At 35.7% G+C, this 17,612-nt stretch overlaps 3 protein-coding genes and 1 long non-coding RNA gene across 13 annotated transcripts in view; 2 read left to right on the top strand and 2 right to left on the bottom strand.

The window, feature by feature from the left end:
• Positions 1–9,711, top strand: part of LOC130989922 (uncharacterized) — a 52,315-nt gene extending 42,604 nt beyond the window's left edge. The window contains exons 1-6 of one of the 6 annotated variants that reach the window (XM_057914091.1): positions 6,383–6,505; positions 6,964–7,214; positions 7,726–7,799; positions 7,904–8,899; positions 8,993–9,127; positions 9,211–9,711. In XM_057914091.1, the coding sequence (XP_057770074.1) occupies positions 7,771–7,799; positions 7,904–8,894 (1,020 nt within the window). In that variant the 5' untranslated portion in view covers positions 6,383–6,505; positions 6,964–7,214; positions 7,726–7,770 and the 3' untranslated portion in view covers positions 8,895–8,899; positions 8,993–9,127; positions 9,211–9,711. Of the gene's footprint in view, positions 1–6,382; positions 6,506–6,632; positions 7,215–7,725; positions 7,800–7,903; positions 8,900–8,992; positions 9,128–9,210 lie in introns of those variants that run through there. The other 5 variants (XM_057914090.1, XM_057914092.1, XR_009090789.1 and 2 more) reach the window with 5 other exon arrangements.
• LOC130989927 (syntaxin-112-like) lies at positions 10–1,888 on the top strand. Its single transcript, XM_057914103.1, has 2 exons — positions 10–846; positions 963–1,888. Exon 2 carries the CDS (start codon positions 976–978, stop codon positions 1,798–1,800), a length of 825 nt encoding a protein of 274 aa, XP_057770086.1. The 5' UTR covers positions 10–846; positions 963–975; the 3' UTR covers positions 1,801–1,888.
• Positions 2,511–17,612, bottom strand: part of LOC130989925 (putative glucose-6-phosphate 1-epimerase) — a 53,639-nt gene continuing 38,537 nt past the window's right edge. Inside the window, exons 1-10 of one of the 4 annotated variants that reach the window (XM_057914099.1) lie at positions 6,340–6,540; positions 6,087–6,194; positions 4,733–4,843; positions 4,426–4,477; positions 4,091–4,228; positions 3,846–3,944; positions 3,562–3,659; positions 3,225–3,332; positions 3,061–3,142; positions 2,511–2,792 (exon numbers count right to left, since the gene is read on the bottom strand). In XM_057914099.1, the coding sequence (XP_057770082.1) occupies positions 2,727–2,792; positions 3,061–3,142; positions 3,225–3,332; positions 3,562–3,659; positions 3,846–3,944; positions 4,091–4,228; positions 4,426–4,477; positions 4,733–4,843; positions 6,087–6,194; positions 6,340–6,398 (921 nt within the window). In that variant the 5' untranslated portion in view covers positions 6,399–6,540 and the 3' untranslated portion in view covers positions 2,511–2,726. Of the gene's footprint in view, positions 3,143–3,224; positions 3,333–3,561; positions 3,660–3,845; positions 3,945–4,090; positions 4,229–4,425; positions 4,478–4,732; positions 4,844–6,086; positions 6,195–6,339; positions 6,541–17,612 lie in introns of those variants that run through there. The other 3 variants (XM_057914100.1, XM_057914097.1, XM_057914098.1) reach the window with 3 other exon arrangements.
• Positions 15,996–17,449, bottom strand: LOC130989931 (uncharacterized). Of its 2 annotated transcripts, XR_009090799.1 has the most exons (3): positions 17,224–17,446; positions 16,476–16,738; positions 15,996–16,348 (listed from the first exon to the last, which is right to left on the bottom strand). It is a non-coding gene; the product is annotated as an uncharacterized LOC130989931 (long non-coding RNA). The 2 variants fall into 2 exon arrangements; XR_009090798.1 differs by having other exon boundaries at positions 15,996–16,738; positions 17,224–17,449.

Raw genomic sequence — 17,612 nt, 5'->3', positions numbered from 1 at the left:
ATATTAGCATTATTTTTTTTCCATATATACTCACTCAGCCACTCTGTTCCACCTATCTTGAGATATTTTCCTTTTCGAACCGTCTCATCTATCTTGAGACATTTCCTTATTTGACCAAAATTTTACTTTTTATTCACTTTTTCATCTACTACACTTTAACATACTAAATACTAATTTCTTAAATCTCGTGCTAAAAGTTGTCTCAAGATAGATGAAACGGATGGAGTATTATTTAGTATTTTGATTATAGTATCTCAAAATTTATTATTGACATCATTAATTTATTTGAAGTTATAGAAAAAAAAATAACAAATCGAGTTTGGGGTTTAAAAAAAAATAATTTCGGAAAAATACTATTTTAGATACAAATTTAATAGTTTGAGGTTTAAAAAAATATTTTTTATAGTTTAAAATATTTTTAATAAAACGAGTATAGTTTGGAAAATCAAGGCGATAATATAAAAAGAGAGAGAGACCAAAAAAAAAAAAAAAAAAGACCTTCTAAAGCCTTAAGACTTTTTTTTTTCTTTATGGAAAATCAAGAAATTAACCAGATACAACTGACTTTTTTTTTTCTTTATGTTTGGGAACCAACACTACGCAATTAGCAACTGATTCAGAGCGACAATGGCGGGATTTGATAATCCAACGGCTATCACCAGATACTTCAAATATTTTGATCTCAATCATTTTAATCTTTGTATTAAATCCTCGCAATTTCCTTCTCCATAATTTCCTCTGTTATTCCCCACAGCATTCTCTCTCTCTCTCACGCACGCACACACTAAGAAGAAGAAGAAGATCATCATCACATTGTCTGGGGATTGCTCTGTCAAAATTTTAGAGGTTCGATCATATCACACTTTTCAGTTCTCAATTCCTTGGTGTAATTCTTCTCCAGGTTACAACCATATTCAGAGATTTTTCCACTTAATATCACGTTCTGTGTAAGTCGAATTTAGGGCTCTTGATAGGATGAATGATCTCATGACGAAATCGTTTCTAAGTTACGCGGAGTTGAAGAAGCAAGCGCAGAGCGACTTAGAAATGGGGGAAATCAGCCAAAGCGATGAAGAAAATGAAAATCTCACAAACTTCTTCGACCAAGTCGAACGCATCAAGATCGGTATGCAAGAGATCACCCATCTCTTGCTCGATCTTCAAGCTCTCCACGACGAGACAAAATCCACTCATACTGCCAAAATCCTCCGCGGGCTGAGGGATCGGATGGATTCCGATGCGGCCGCCGTCCTAGGCAAAACCAAGATCGTCAAGGCGAGGCTCGATGAGCTCGACGCATCCAACGAGGCTGCCTCGGGCAGTGCAGTTGATCGAATGAGGAGCTCGACCACGAGCGGATTGCGAGTGAAGCTTGGTGAGATCGTGAGCGGCTTCCGAGCTCTGAGGGAGAAGATCATTGCGGATTACAAGGACGGCCTGAGGAGGAGGTGCTACAACGCGACGGGGGAGCACCCGAGCGAGGAGGTGATCGAGGCGATGGTGTCGGGGAAGATCGGAGAAGAGGAGGCGGAGGCAGAGGCAGTGATGGATATTTGGAGGAGTTTGAACAAGCTTCATGAGGTGTTTCTTGACATGGCTGTGTTGGTGGAGGGGCAAGGTCACCGGGTTGACGACATAGAGCGCAACGTCGCCGCCGCGGCCAGCTTCGTCGGCGGCGGAACCGGCAGCCTGTTCTATGCCAAGCAGATGAAGAAGGGGAGGGGGAAGTGGATGTGTTGGCTTTGGGGTGTTGGATTTGTCATAATGTTGGTTTGCTTGGTTGCAATGTTTACAAATTAGAGCTTTAAATATGATCCAAGTGTTGGTACTTTTATAACATATTTACATTTGGTATGCTCTATTTAAAGTGATGAGATAGTCTATAGTATGCTACCTTCGTCCCTCAAATAACTTCCTAAAAGAGAGGGACACAGATTTTAAAACGAAAATGTGAAAACTATGAGTAAATGAGATATTAAGAGTGGTCAAAATGTGAAAATAAGGATAAATGAAATATGATTAATAGTATAATATAGTTAAAAATAAAAGAGAAGTTTTTCTGGAGACGAATCAAATAGGAAAATTAGAAAGTTATTTGAGGGACGGGAGAAATTATTTTTTATATTAGATCGTATAATTGTGTTCCATCACTATTATTTTAATAAAATTTTATTTAAAAAATAAAGAGTATTACTAGTATATAATGAATCCTAAATTCCTAATGAATATTTATCACTAAAATTTAAATTTTTAAAAAATATATATACCCCAATTATTAATTAATCCTAAGAATCAAATATTAATTAAAATTAAAAAAATATATAAAAACAATTATAAACCTTAATTCAATTACTGTATCTCAAGCCAAAAGTCTCGAGTTTGTGTGCATCATCATGATTCATGAGCCTCTTAAAATACTTGTTTCTCCTATAAAAAAAAGATATATAGAGACCACAATCTTTAAAATTATTTGTTCTTTCATCAAATAATAAAAAAACACTTGGAGCAAGTGAAAAAAGATTGCAAAACATGAAAATTAATTTGTCAACATATGCTCTCACTTACGTATACATTTTATTTATTAATTTGGTGTGATGCTCCAAAAAATGTTTGATTCAACACCCGGAGAGACATGTGAATGTATAAAGAAGATAAATTATGATGATGAAAATGATACAAATTAAACACAGAGAAACATCTTCTTTAGTGGATGCTTTATCAGCAGTTCAAACGATGCTTAAATGTTGCAACGCAGTCCAAGATTCATTAGGCTTTAGCTGAACCTCTCCAATCTTAGGCATGAAAAGTAGAAAACAAATGTGCAGTGATCAGAAATCTGTATTTTTTACTTGAAGAGAAGAAGAACAAAAAATCACATAATTGTTCTTCTGTATGAAAATCTAATTCTGATTATTAAGCAACAATGAGAATGCATAAGAGGATTTTCTGCTTCAAAACTTCAAAGATGCATAAAGATTTAGAGAGACAATGTGTTGTCAACAATAGACTGAGGGAAGTCGGTAGTGACTGATGAAGATAAAAGTTGAGGTTCTGCCGTACCTTGGCATTTTCAACGCATACAAAATCTTTGTAACACGACTCCATAGTTAGGTGCGGGTTCCACAAAACAGCATCCGACCAACTGCAAACATAAATCGACTATCAAGGTAGTGCAAGCTTAGGGATGGAATCAAAGAAATGATGAGACAAAGCATCTGAGTTACTTCGTATTCTTAATGGTAATAACACCACCCAAACCATTTTCCAGCTGCAGCTCCGTAGGTGCTTCAAGATAAACACAATCCACAAATCCAGGAAACGTGACAAGCTCCCTAGGACAACAATGTAAAGGTCAGGAAAAAAAATGTTTTTGCCCCACGAAATTTGCTGCACTTGAAAAACAAAAAATTGCTCAAATGATTGAAATTATCTAGGGCCTTGGATATCCTAAAGTTTCAATCCATCTTACTAAATAAGGGATTAGTCGATACTATTTTTATCTTCACTACTAACTCTAAGATCACTACAATAAATTACTGTCATGTTATATTAAGTAAATACCTTCCCTCCTTGCCCTCCACTGGATTTTTTGGATCGGGATCTTTGTTCAATGTTTTGCAGCCTTTCAAACCCTTTACAGATGCCCCTGTTACCGAAGCCTACGCATAAGAAATTTAACAATGACAATTTCAGAATTTACTAAAAGATCTTAACTAGGGATAAACTTGTGGTGGAAAGTTATAGATAAGAAACATTTCTGTATGTCTCCAACTAATTATTATTTACAAAATACTCAGTAATCATTGCTATTTGAAATAATGAAATCCCAACACAATTTTAATTACCCTGAAGTATGTATGCAGGGCAGTAGTAAATGAAAAGGGCTTTTCATCAGTGTTTATTACTTTTAACTCCGTTGAGAGAGCATTACTGTCAAGAGTAACCTGCAAAAGAGTGACCAGAAGAATAAAGATGAGCCGAAGCATATTCAGTGTTGTTAAATAATAAAAGTAGAGAAGGTAGAGCAGAAAGTTGACAGATGCAAAAATGAAATTGTAGTACCATGAACAACGTAGTAAAATTTTATAACCTTATATAGAGCTTGGAAACTGTAATCCCACATAGAACGGCTGTATGGACCATCTTTCAGCTCCAGGGTAATAGAAGGATTCCCCTCCACAGTTTCAGAACTAACAATGGACCAATTCATATTTCTTGCAAATCCATGCTGCGAACATGTAGAGAAAGTAGTTCAGCATTGAAACACCAAGTATGACAGCTTTATAAGACAGGACTAACTTCCGTGTTAACTTTAGACTGTTAATAGCTATTGGTTGAGGAATAAGACGTTGGAGCTTCAGAAAATTCTTGGATTATACACAATTAAGTTAACAGCAGATAAAAAACTTTTATTGAAGGAATTACCTGCTGAATTGCGCCAGGTCCAAACTGCGGAAAACAGTGTGGTATTCCTCCACTATTTCCAAAGAAAGTACAAAAGCATACTTTAACTTGTTATTCTCAAATTTATGCTTGAAAGGAGAACAAAATCATTAACCCTACAACAATGAAAACCATCCCATTGGACAAATGGCAAGAATACATAGCTTGACTAGGGCCTTAGCCAGAATGGAATATCTAGTAATGGTGAAACTAATATCAGATAAGGAATTTATTTTTTCAGCATTTTAAAAAAAATTGAGTACTCATTATTTAACACCATAGTGTATACCTGATGGGCTTCTGCCCGGTAAACACGGCATCTGGCCGAACGAAGAGGAGGTCCTTACTTGCTACTTTCCATGATGTCACACAACCTCCATAGAGGTACAGCTCCGCCTCACTGAAAAAGGATGCACACAAATCATTAAAGTTAGCAAATTCTAAAATACTGAATGGACATTTTCAGGAAGGACTCAGGAGTGGCTCGAACATCAAGCATTTATTACAAAGGAAGTCATCAGTGCAGTCAGAAGACAAGCGTCCCAGAAACATAAGAAGAGATGCATTTCAACGTGACATTCATTTGGAATGAACAAGGTACTGCTACTGTAGTTTCAGTAAAACTGTGGAATGAACAAGGTACTGCTACTGTAGTTTCAGCATATAGTAAAATGGCTAGATAGAGTTATTTGAACAATCCCTCATGACCGCCACCATAAAACTAATGATTTAGTTGCTAACTTTAGTTGACGAGGATGGATAACAGTGGATTACTCAAAAATACTCCCTCCGTCCCTCAACCAACTTCATTTCTTTCTATTTTGGTCTGTCCCCAAAACATCTTCCTAACCTATTTTTGGAAACAATTCCACTAACTATTACCCTTACAATCTTAACTTTTTGTGGGACTCATTCTCCACTCATTAAATACACAACTAACTTTTATTAAAACCCGTGTCACCCTCCCTTAGAAAGATGTTTGAGGGATGGAGGGAGTAAAAGTTATCCATCTTTGTCGAATGTTTACTTTCCTTGATTTCAAATGGGTGGAAACTCTACGAAGGCCCTTGATTATTTTGGTTTTGTGTGATTAAAAGAAGGATATAAATCCCACCAAAAGTGAGATGCATATGACTTATTCTTCTCTTTCTTCACAATATATCAAAGTAAACAAAGGATAGCATAATTATTTTTATCATATCCTATCATCTATCCACTAAACTATAAATCCACCAAAATAAAAATCCATCAAATTATATAAAGGACAAGTTTTTCAGGAAGTTAACTGGGACCAACGCTGCAACTTTTAAGAAGAAACCATTTCGAGTTTCAACCAACACATTAGCTACTCTTTCGTAGATATTGACTGAACAAAGTGTAACTTTATCTCTAATCTTAACTGACCAAACTCTACTAGCATTTGCAACTTCAACCTTTATTTTTAACAACCAGCTCAATTCATGTCATTTACAGAAAAAATAATTAACTTTTAGCATCGGTTCAACATATGCAAACAGAATAGTCTTTATACAATTTGGCATTGGTTTATATCAAGATTAATTTTTAACAAAAACAATCAAAATTTTAATCAAGCAATAAATTATCACAATTCTATAAATTGGGGGAGGAAGCCATTAAAATACCTTCCGTGGGCAGAAGTCAAAATAACTTTGGGCAAATCACCTAATCCCTTATCAACTTTCACATTTTCGACCTTCGCGCCTGCAGAAGCCATTGCTACACCAGAAAATCTGCAAATCAAGACAAAAATTTTGAAGGCTTTTTTTCTCTCTCTCTCACTCTCTCTCTCTTTCAAGCAAAGAAAAAATAATAAAAAAGACAATCAAATAGCAGGTGTCAATCAAACGAGGCAATGATGACGCGAAATGAACTCACCGGCTGACTCGGCGAGTTGTGGCGGCGGAGAAAGACCATGTCATCGGCAGCGCCACCATCTTCGCTTAGACTATTCCTAGTGAGGGATCAGAATAGGATATATGATTTGTTCTTCTCTCTCATGCATCACATATTCACAACTCACAACCAGCCAAAATACAAAAAGGTATCATAACAAGATTTATGCTTTGCTCTTCTCTCCTCGTGAATTGGCAGTTAAGCTTAAGCCAAATAATAATAATAATAATAATAATAATAATAATAATAATATTATCTTATATACATACATAAATTTTTGGAGGTTTTGTAAAATTGCATACGCACTTTTTTTAAAATATAAATACTCGACCTTTTATATTTTCTGATTTCACTCATAATTTTAAAGTTCCTCAAATTAAAATTGAGTTAAGCAGTAGAAAAGATCAACGTGATCAAATCGACAATAAAAAAAAGGGTTAAATAGCAAATACACCCCTAACGTTTATCGCAAAAAGCAAATAGGTCCTTAACGTTATGTTTTGTGCAACTAAATCCCTAATGTTCATAAATTGGGGCAAATAGATCCCTCAGTCTAACTTCTGTTAACCTACCGTTACTGAATTCAATTTTTATCATTTTCTGGAGAGCCACACCATCCTACGCGGGATTAGAAGAGAAGTTGGAGAGACTTCAAAAGTTCTTCTAACAAACTTATCAAACAAAGGGTTTTTTCTCCAAAATTCTCAATCACTCTCCACCATCGTTCTCTCATCTGCTCCATCTTCAGCCTGCAACTGACTACAACATCCTTCGCCTTCTCCGCGCCGTCCGTCTCCTGCCAACTCTGGTGTCTTCTCATCCTCTGTCGAGCACCAGCGTTCTCTGGCCTATCCGAGGTAAGTCGCAAATTTTAGTTTATCTTTCTCATCCGATTTTTTATTGTAGTTTCAGATACCTTTCTTATTCAATAAAAGCATGTCTGAGAAGGCCTTGAATCGCAAGGCCAACAGCAGGCTGTTCCATAAAATCTGACACAACCTATGACCAAAAATCGAAAGAGAAAAAAATGTCATACATGGAAAATATAGAAGATGTTAAGCACTTGAGAGTCCTCAACTTGAGTAGACAAAGTCGTAGCATATTGAACAAATATTCTTACATTGAAGGGTGGACTTGATAGTAGCTACTCGTAAGAGTCATTTGGACATGAATATGACTCATTTGAATTAAAGAAAAAATAGTACTAAACTCTCATGCTCATAGTTTCAGGGCACACAATAGAATCACTTTTCTTTTTTCATTCTTTACGGATTCATCCAAGAAATAAATCAATTTGCTTTGATTGCACCTGCTAAAATACATATTTCCAGATCTGGTATCTCATGTCTTATCAGACCTTTCTTCTAGTATTTTTGTTGCAGTGTATCTTGTATTTCTGTCCCTGACATTGCAATGACTCAAGATTGTTCCGTCAACAAAAGGTTAGTAATGTGATTGTTTCTTACACATGATTTTTATTTTAGAGCCGACCAAGCATTATGATGCATGAACTTTAAAAGAAAATATTGTTGTATACTTCTTACAGCTTGTCCGAGAATAGAGATTTTTGGTTTAATTTTGATGGCTATTGGGAAAAAATTGGAACTTGGGTTTATAAATGTTGGGATGCAGATATTGTGAGTGATAAAGTGAGCAAAATGACTTTTGATCGTATCAAGAAACATTTTTCTGACTTGGGGTATCCGAATCCTAAAGCTATATGTGTTCGTGACCCTGATAAAAATTTCAAAGAGGGTTTGTATCTAATTGAGGATGAAGAGTCTTGTAGGAAATCTCTACAATATATTGAGGTACTTAATGTGGAAAAAGTTGAGTTCTTTATTGATGATGATAATATGCCATTACCAGATGACATTACTCCGAGTATATTGTTAGTTCCTACTATGTGTAGTGATGGTAACAATATAGAGAGTGAAAGAGTACAGGAATTGGTGGACGTAAGAGTTGTTTCACAATATAATTGGCAAGAAAGTGAATATGTCAACCCTGTGGGTTACATTAGTGAAGAAGATGATGCTTATGATGATGGCGAATTTGTTAGTGAAGACAATGGTACTGAAACCGAGGATGATACAAATGTAGATGATGATATTGAGAATTTGGCAAATGATAGTGGATATTTTATGTTGGGGAGGACATTTGCTGATGTAAAAGAGGCACGTGAAGCAATACACGAGTATGGGGTGAAATTTGGATACAAGCTAAAGTTTGTAAAGAATGATACTACTAGAGTAAGAGTGCATTGTGGAAATGAGCTAAACTGTCCGTTTAAGCTTTTCATATCTAAGGATGGCGAGAAAGGTGGTATGGTTGTGAAAACTGCTGCTTTGGAGGTCATGCATCAATTGAGCCTCCCCCTGGTGAAAAGCTACCGGGCAGACCTAGGAAGAAGAGAGTGCGAGCATCCAATGAACCCAAATCATCAGGTAACACTCTCTCTAGGAAAGGTCAAATTCAACGTTGCAGTATTTGCAAGAGCACGAGTCACAATAAAAGAAGTTGTCCCCAAGAAATAAGTGAGGTAATAATGGATGCTAACTTCTTTGTCATATTTTAGCTATATTTGAATGAGTATATGATAACTTCGTTGTCTTATTTTTTGAGTTTGTACTAGTTAGCTGGAAACTCAAACTCTTCAACTACGAGTAGGCCAGAAAAAATGGTACCACGAAGGCAGTATGAGGCCTCAAAACAAAGTGTTGGAGTTGGTTGTCATGTGGACTTAAGCTCAGGCCAAATCACTATTGATGTAAAAATATATTTGATATTTGTTGAGTTCCATTACAACGTAATTCTTTAAATGAATGTTTATAACTTATTGTATTCTTGCAGCCTGGATTGTCTTCTGAAAGAGTAATCAGGGAGGGTGAGCAATCTTTTATACACAATAGCGATCCTATTGTTAGAGGTCCAATACCAAACGAGAGAGAGATCAATCGAACCAAAAGAAAACTTAGATCTATAAGTTTTAGTGAGGATGGATCAAAAGTGAGACAAGCAGCATCACTACCCTTCAAACCTCCAGGCTTGCAATGGAATGGGGGATTATCTATAACCACAAGACAGTTGTTGGAGAAACAAGAAACAATGAGATCGAAAATAGGAAAACATGGAGAGATTGGTAGGGAAAATGCTTCTACTACAAATTAGACTTTTAAACGTTAACTTCTGTAGCTTCTGAGCAAGTAACTTTTTTTCTTGCTGATGGAGTCTTATTTATAAGTTAGCATATATAAACATGTGGTTATATGCTATCTTGGTTTTTTTGTATGTTATTGGACTACACGAATGATATTTTTCTTCTTTAAAATGAAGTATCTTATCCTGACTTAATTCTGATGTTGTTCTTTTATTTAGCTTATCATTTTTGTGTCTCTTTAGATTATTGCGTTTATAGGTCTGATTATGGCTTGGTAATCTTTTATAATGCTTTTAACATCATTTTTTAAATGGTTGCCCTGGTAGAATAAAATACTAAGCATTAGGCATGCAAGTTCTGTTGCTTGCTTATCTTGTCTGGTTCTCTTTATTATGAGTTAGAAGAATATCTTGTTTTGTTCCTGCGTAGATTAATATAGCTCAGCAGAAAATGATAAAAATTCCCAAAAAATGATAAAAATTGAATTCACTAACAGTAGGTTAACAGAAGTTAAGTTGAGGGATCTATTTGCCCCAATTTATGAACGTTAGGGATTTAGTTGCACAAAACATAACGTTAAGGACCTATTTGCTTTTTGCAATAAACGTTAGGGGTGTATTTGCTACTTAACCCTAAAAAAAATGATACACTATTGAAACACACCAAAATATTATTGTTTGTAACTAAATACTCCCTCCGTCCCACGAGTCTTGACACGTTTTCCTTTTTGGGCCGTCCCACGAATCTTGACACGTTTCCTTTTTTGGTAATAATTATTACCTTCTCTCTCCTACTTTATCATCTTTATTATATTATCTCTCCTACTTTATCACTTTTATTACTTTCTCTCTCATACTTTATCAATTTTATACTTTATTAATTACACACTTAAAACACTAATCTACAACTCCTTAATTCCCGTGCCGAACCCAAACGTGTCAAGACTCGCGGGACGGAGGGAGTACAAGTTTCAGATTCAAGAAACGGCTTCGTGTATTATCTACGAGTTCTCTCAATCTACCCTAATTCCATTCAATCGCATTATTTATAGATTTAAAACTCATAATTAGTAATTAACAACCATGTTTTGGTGTGTTCTAACATTGTGTCATTTTTTCTTAATGTCGATTTGGCCTCATTGAAATTTCCAACTACTAATTCAGCTATGATTTGGGGAAAATTTAAAATTGTGTTCACAATTAAAAAAAATTGGAAGGTCGAGTATATATTTATATTCATAAAAAATTATCATGTGTAATTTCAGAATTTTTTTAAAGTTCGTGTATTTACAAGCAAACAACAACAACAACAATAATAATAAGGGATATTCGCTTGTAAATACACAAACTTTTTGCACTTTCTAAAATTTAACATGATTTTTATTTTCTGCTCACAAATACATGAACTTAACACATTTTTTGATTTTTTTTATACCGACAAGAAAAAAAACTAATATATTTGTTTGCATGGAGGCTGGAATACATGTTTCACTCTAGATAAGTTCAATATGAAATAGTTAAAAAAGGTGAAATAACTAGACAATGCTCAAAATATAGTAAATTGTGTGAACAAAAATCAATAAATTAGAGTTTTTTCTTGTCAGTTTCAAAAATCAGAAGAGTCGTTAATTAGTTCATGTATTTGTGAGTAGAAAATAAAAATTATGTTAAATTTAAAAAAAAATGCAAAAATTTTGTGAATTTAGAGCGACTTTCATTTTATCACGAATTCTCCTTTGTAGTGTAAATGAGGAATTGAGTAAGGGTCAAGTAGGATATGTGGAAAACGAAATGAATGATTTAAATTGTGAAATTTTGTTTATCCTTTCTTTTTCTATGATAAACAACCAAAGAGAATGCACTGGATTGATAATTTTCAGTAACATACATATATATATATATAGAGAGAGAGAGAGAGAGAAGGGTTCAAATAAAAACCATTCTTATCGTAAGAACGCAAAACCAATCTTGTCCATTTATTTTTGTAAAGTTAATGGCTGATATTAATTGTTTTTTTTTTGCATTATTTATTTTCTTATAATTAACGTGGGGTTAAATATGTCAATTACTTATTAACTGTTATGTTAGTGCCGGTTTTGATGGAAAAAAATATTCGTCATTTCGACTACGGTTTTTACATCAACGTCTTCTTCATTCTTTATGTTTTCATTTTAATTGATTATTCTTCCATTAGCATTCAAAATGATGGAGATGGGTTAGTTTCTTATGTCAATTATTGAATTTTGAATTGTTTTGTACATGCAAATATTTCTATACATTTTAATTTGTACATATTTTTTTTTCCAAGTGCATGCACTCTTATCTTTAAAAAAATGGATTCACTTTTCGTACATGCACTTCGATTGATTTTAATCTGCATCAAACTACAATTTTCTCGGAGTACTATATGCATATCTATGTTTGAAAAAAATTGAACTACATTTTATCTTTTAGTACATGCACTTTTATATATTTTAATTTTCACTAAATTATACTCCCTCCGTCCCGGCCAAGACGCTACATTTGCTCTTCGGCACGGGATTTAAGGAGTTGTAGATTAATGTTTTAAGTGTGTAGTAATAAAGTGATAAAGTAGGAGAGAGAAAGTAATATAAAGTAAGTAAGAGAATGTAATAAAGTGATAAAGTAGGAGAGAGAATGTAATAAAGAAATACTTAATTAGTGTTAATTAAGTGTTTAAATTTCTTATTTTTGCCAAATATAGAAATGTAGCATCTTCGTTGGGACGGCCCAAAAAGGAATATGTAGCATCTTGGGCGGGACGGAGGGAGTATCTTTTAATTTTGCCCCAAAAAATTGAACTGCATGTTTTTCTTTTATACATGCACTTTGAAAAAATCGTGCATTGTTTTAGATCAAAAAAAAAAAAACCAGGAATACACTAACACACAAAGAACTATCGAACTGCACGCACAAGGAAATCGAACAGCACGGATAAATCTTTTTCAATTTTTTGATTTTTTTCGAAGTGGACTTTGTTCATTTCGTTTTTTCTTGGTGATATTTACTGAAGAAAGGCATGTATTTTTTTGGAAAAGAGAAATGAAGCAGTCGGTGGAATGAATGTAGTTCATGGATGAAGGCACATTTTATTTTAAATGAACCTAGATTCACGCCACGTTTGATCACTTTTTTACCCTTTTCATTTAATTAATGATTTGTTTAATATTTAATCACATATTTAAACAAATCATCGTGGCCATTAAATTATGGTTGATTAGAGGTGTAGATTAGTTCTACATTCTTATCTTAAGGGTGGTTTTTATTTTAACCTAACCTAACCTTATATATATATATATATATATATATATATATATATATATATATATATATATAATTACCTCATATTTCTTGTCAGTGTAAGAGCATCCGCAATGGGGTTCCTTGATAACCTACTTGATAGTGGTTGTGTTATTGAGTAGGTAGTGCTGCATTGGGGTTCCTTGATAGCCTACTTGATAACATTAGTTTTGATTTTATGTTTTTCATTTAAATTTTATTGCACAATTTAAATAACATATTTTTGTAATAACATTAGTTAAATACACCATTAAACATAAAATTTAAAAACACCTAAAACATAAAAAAAAAATACATAAAAATTTTAAAACACCTAAAACATTTAAAAAAAATTACATAATTAAAAACACCTAAAACATCATATTACCCCATCGTTAAAATCACATAATTAAAATCCTAGTCTAGACCACGACGCCTGAGCACGTCGGCGACCATGGACGCGTGCAATGCCCTTTGTGCGTCCGTCATGTGCGTCGTATCCGCGTTCAGGAGCTGCATATCGAGCTCCCTCTCCCTGATATCGTTCCTCCGCTGGTACTGGGCGGTGAATGCCCTCATCTGCTGGTCGGACCTGTCCAACCTCTCACTACAAGAAAAGCTATCGGACACCGACGGAATTACCGACGGAATTAATTCCGTCACAAAATAACGACCGAATAACGACGGATTAACGACGGAAATACTCTTTCATACATAGCGATGGATTTACCGACGGATTTACCGACGGAATATTTCCCGCGAAATTACCGACGGAATTACCGACGGATCCCCGATGAAAAATTACCGATGGAAAATTTTCCGTTGTTATTTCTTTTTTTTAATTTCCGCGATTTTAAAAATTGCAGATAGCGATGGAAAATTCCGTTGCTATTTAGCGACGGACGATATTCCGTTGCTAATAATTATTTTAAATAACCGAAAATATTTATTTTAAAAATAACAACGGAATTCACGTCCGTTGCTAAATAGCAACGGAATTTTCCGTTTCTATTCCGTTGCTAATAATTATTTTAAATAACCGAAAATATTTATTTTAAAAATAACAACGGAATTCACGTCCGTTGCTAAATAGCAACGGAAGTTTCCGTTGCTAATAATTAATTCAAATAACCGAAAATATTTATTTTAAAAATAACAACGGAATTCACGTCCGTTGCTAAATAGCAACGGAAGTTTCCGTTGCTATTCCGTTGATAATAATTAATTCAAATAACCGAAAATATTTATTTTAAAAATAACAACGGAATTCACGTCCGTTGCTAAATAGCAACGGAAGTTTCCGTTGCTGCGCCCTAAAAAAAAGATGACTTCACCGCGCCTCCTCCTTCATTTTTTCAACACAACTTTCACTTCTATTTCTCAAAATTCCCAAATTTCCTCCCTCCGATTCCCCATTTCCGGCGACTCCCGCTGAGTGCTCCCCTCCGGCGACTCGTCCACGCCGCCGTTTCCGCCCCGCCCCTGCTCGCCCCGCCTCGCTCCGTTGCCGCCTTTCGCCGATCCTCGCCCTGCGCTGCTGCCCTCCTCGCGCCGCTCCGCGCCCTGCACTGCTGCCCGCCCCACGCCTCGCCGCTGGTCGCCCCGCCTGGCGCCGCTGCCGCCCTGCGCCGCTGCTCGCCCCGCCCTGCGCCGCTGCCCGTCCCACGCGCCGCGCCGCTGCTCGCCCCGCCCCTCCCTGGCGCCGTGTCCTCTGCTGCCAGCGCCGGATTCCTCCGCCGCCACCGGTCCTCCTCCTCCGCGGCCACCGGTCCTCTTCCTCCGCTGCCTGCGTCCGTCGGATTCCTCCATAGGTTTGTAATTTTTTTTAATTTCCATTAATTATTTGAAAAATCCTATTATGTTTTATTGTAAATTTTGTATTAATATTCCTCCATAGGTTCATCATTAGTGATCGATCTCAATCAATCGACGAATTGTGGTTTTGATTTGAACTCGATTTTGACTATGGGGAAGAACTCACGAAAGAATAGAGAATGAAAATGTTCATCTGTGACTGTGAGTCCGTTAGGATTTTGAATCTCATGTATTGATAATCAACGAGTTTTTCATGATTTTGATTTTTAAATTAATATGCAAGAGTATGGTGCAATATTTAAAGTAATTGATTGAAATTTATGTATTTTTGGAGATATATAGGTGCCTCTTTTTCGTATCTAATTGGGCTTATTTCTTTGTTTGGAAAACAAGATACTCAAAATTTGGGTCCACCATTGCTTCTTGAGGAAGAAAAAAAGAAGTCAAGGTGATCGAAAAGAAAAGCTAGTAACAAAACAAGTAAGTTTTCATTACATTATCTTTTGAAATGTTAGTATGGCTCAAATGGTAGCCATTGTGAGATTTTAAAATTTTAGATGAGCATGTATCTAAGTGTATTTATTCTTTTTTTATATATATTTTAGATGAGCATGTATCTAGGTAGTAAATGGATATTAGGTTGGGGGATGGCTGTGTTCCATCCCATTTTGTTGCTGTGGTGATGGCTTGGAGCCGCGTATGTGCTTTTGTGTTTGATTTATAGATTTTGTGTTTAACATGTGTTATATTAATTATCATACTGGTGAAATTACTGACATGAAAGAACGTAAGGTATGTTTTGGGGTACCTCTCTTCCTTTCCCTTCCCTTCACTCTCCTTCATTTCTATGGCACTCAGAATTTCTCCCATCTTCATGAATTGTTTTGGAATAGAAGTAGCTCGTATGTTTTATCATGAATTGTGATGAGATGAGCCTCTTGAATCTAGAACTTGTAGCTAAGTTTTATCTGCAGAGAATTGATTCCACGTGTGTTCTAAAAATTTCTGGTTTTCTAACTCTCTGCTCTCACTAGCAACCGTGTTCACTAAAGTTTTACTTTCTACGTTAATTTCCTTTATATATTATATCCTCTTTGTTGCCATCCTGAATGTGTGGCAGTGAACCTTTTCCATTTTATTAATTCTCCACCTGGATGTATAGATAATTTTACACTTAGGGTGTGTTCACTTTGATGGATGGGAAAAGGAGGGATAACAAAAATTTATACCTTTAAATGTCTCATTTCTTTTCCCACATTTTACACAAAAGAGAAGTTAACCATTTTTCCTTTTCCCATCCATCAAAGTGAACGCACCCTTATACTAATAGTGAAGTACATGATTTCAAATTAAACTAAATCTACTATAAGAAAAACATAGATTTTTTAGCATATATATTAACAAGAAATGAAGAATGTATAGATTTGCAAAGCTCGCTTATGCTCGCTCAAGCTTTAGTAAGCTTGTGAATCTTCAATATTTTCCGTAAATTAAGCTCGAGCTCCACACAATAAATAATAGAGCTAAACTCAAAATTTTCAATATTAAGCTCGACTTGATTCGATTATACCCCTATCCAAGCAAATTATTTTAGTCCAGTCAACTATTTTTCGAATACCTAATCTTAAAATTGCTCAAATCCTAACCGAGAACGTGTAGTATCATTACCAAAGCCTAATTTAAGCACTCACTCCTCGCATCAAAAGACTGCACCTTTCTGCACAAACATTTAAAGCAGAAAACTAGCATCCATAACAATGAAAAATTAAACAGGAAAAAAAATCCCAAATTAGAATTCACGATCATAATATTGATAATGGAGCAAATGAAAAATAAAGCAGTACCTTCTGATGGTGTACGCTGTTGAGATAGACAGTGTAATCCTGCGCGAGCTTCAGATTTTGTGGGTCTTGGGAGCTAAGATTTCTTCTGAATTCGTGTTTGATGAAATCCGTGAAATGGGATTTGTGGTTTTCTTTCCCGACGTGTTTCCTCACCGCTCGAAGAAGACTTCGGTACGCCGCTTTTGCTGCTGTATTCGCGACTTCCATTGATGAACTCATTTTGTTTTCTCACTCTTCTTCTTCTTTCTCTCTCGCCAAAATTTCTAAGTTGCAGAAATTCAGAAATGGATTTGTTTATTCTTACTTGCAGAGCCCACTGGCCACCGGGTCCTCACTTTAGTGAAGTGACCCGGGTTCGATCCCTCTTGGGAGCGAATTGGAGATTGGGGAGATATAAGGTGGATTTTGGTGAATGGAGAGATAAGGTGGTTCTTGGAGTGGATGGGGAACTAACATCTAACATGACTTTGTCCGATCAAAAAAAAAAAAAAAAAAAAAAAAAAAAAAAAAAAAAATTCTACTAATATTCAACAAATTTTATTCTACCATTTTCGCAAACATCATGAACCAACAAGGATTGCAACTTGCAAGCTATGGGGAGGAAGAGATTGGCACCAATTTTCTTATTTTTAACAGAAGAAACAATGATTTTCGACAAAGCCTATGGAAAATACTTTCAACAATCAATATGTATCATGTCCCAACTGGAACTGGAAGTCTAGAAGAAAGGGCTAATATTAAAGCTTACGGTGGATTGGCGAGGCCGCAACCCGCGAGGGTGGAGACTGGAGAATCTGGACTGGGCGAGGTTGGCGCTGCGCGGCTACGCCGACTGGCCTAGGCTTCGGAGTGGGGCCACGAGGCGGCGGTGCGTTGGATTATTCGGTAGGGAAGGTTTCAATTTTCAATTTTTGGGAATGGGGGGACTGAATTGGGGTAAAGTCTACCCTGGACATATGTCCAGCTGCACACCTGCATTAAGATTCGAACACGTGGCCCTCAGCTAAAACCCACTCGGTACAGTACTTTCTCTCTCTGCTCCGGTTTGTTTTTTTTAATAGCACCGGTTCAATTAAACCCCGGTCTCATTTAATAGTCAACTATGGTTTTTTAATATGCTTTGGTGTGGCAAAAAAA

The sequence above is a fragment of the Salvia miltiorrhiza genome, chromosome 6 (genome assembly GCF_028751815.1).
Source record: "Salvia miltiorrhiza cultivar Shanhuang (shh) chromosome 6, IMPLAD_Smil_shh, whole genome shotgun sequence".
Classification (NCBI taxonomy): domain Eukaryota; kingdom Viridiplantae; phylum Streptophyta; class Magnoliopsida; order Lamiales; family Lamiaceae; genus Salvia; species Salvia miltiorrhiza.
Note: the sequence above shows the minus strand (reverse complement) of the source record. Positions and strands in the feature narration are given on the sequence as shown.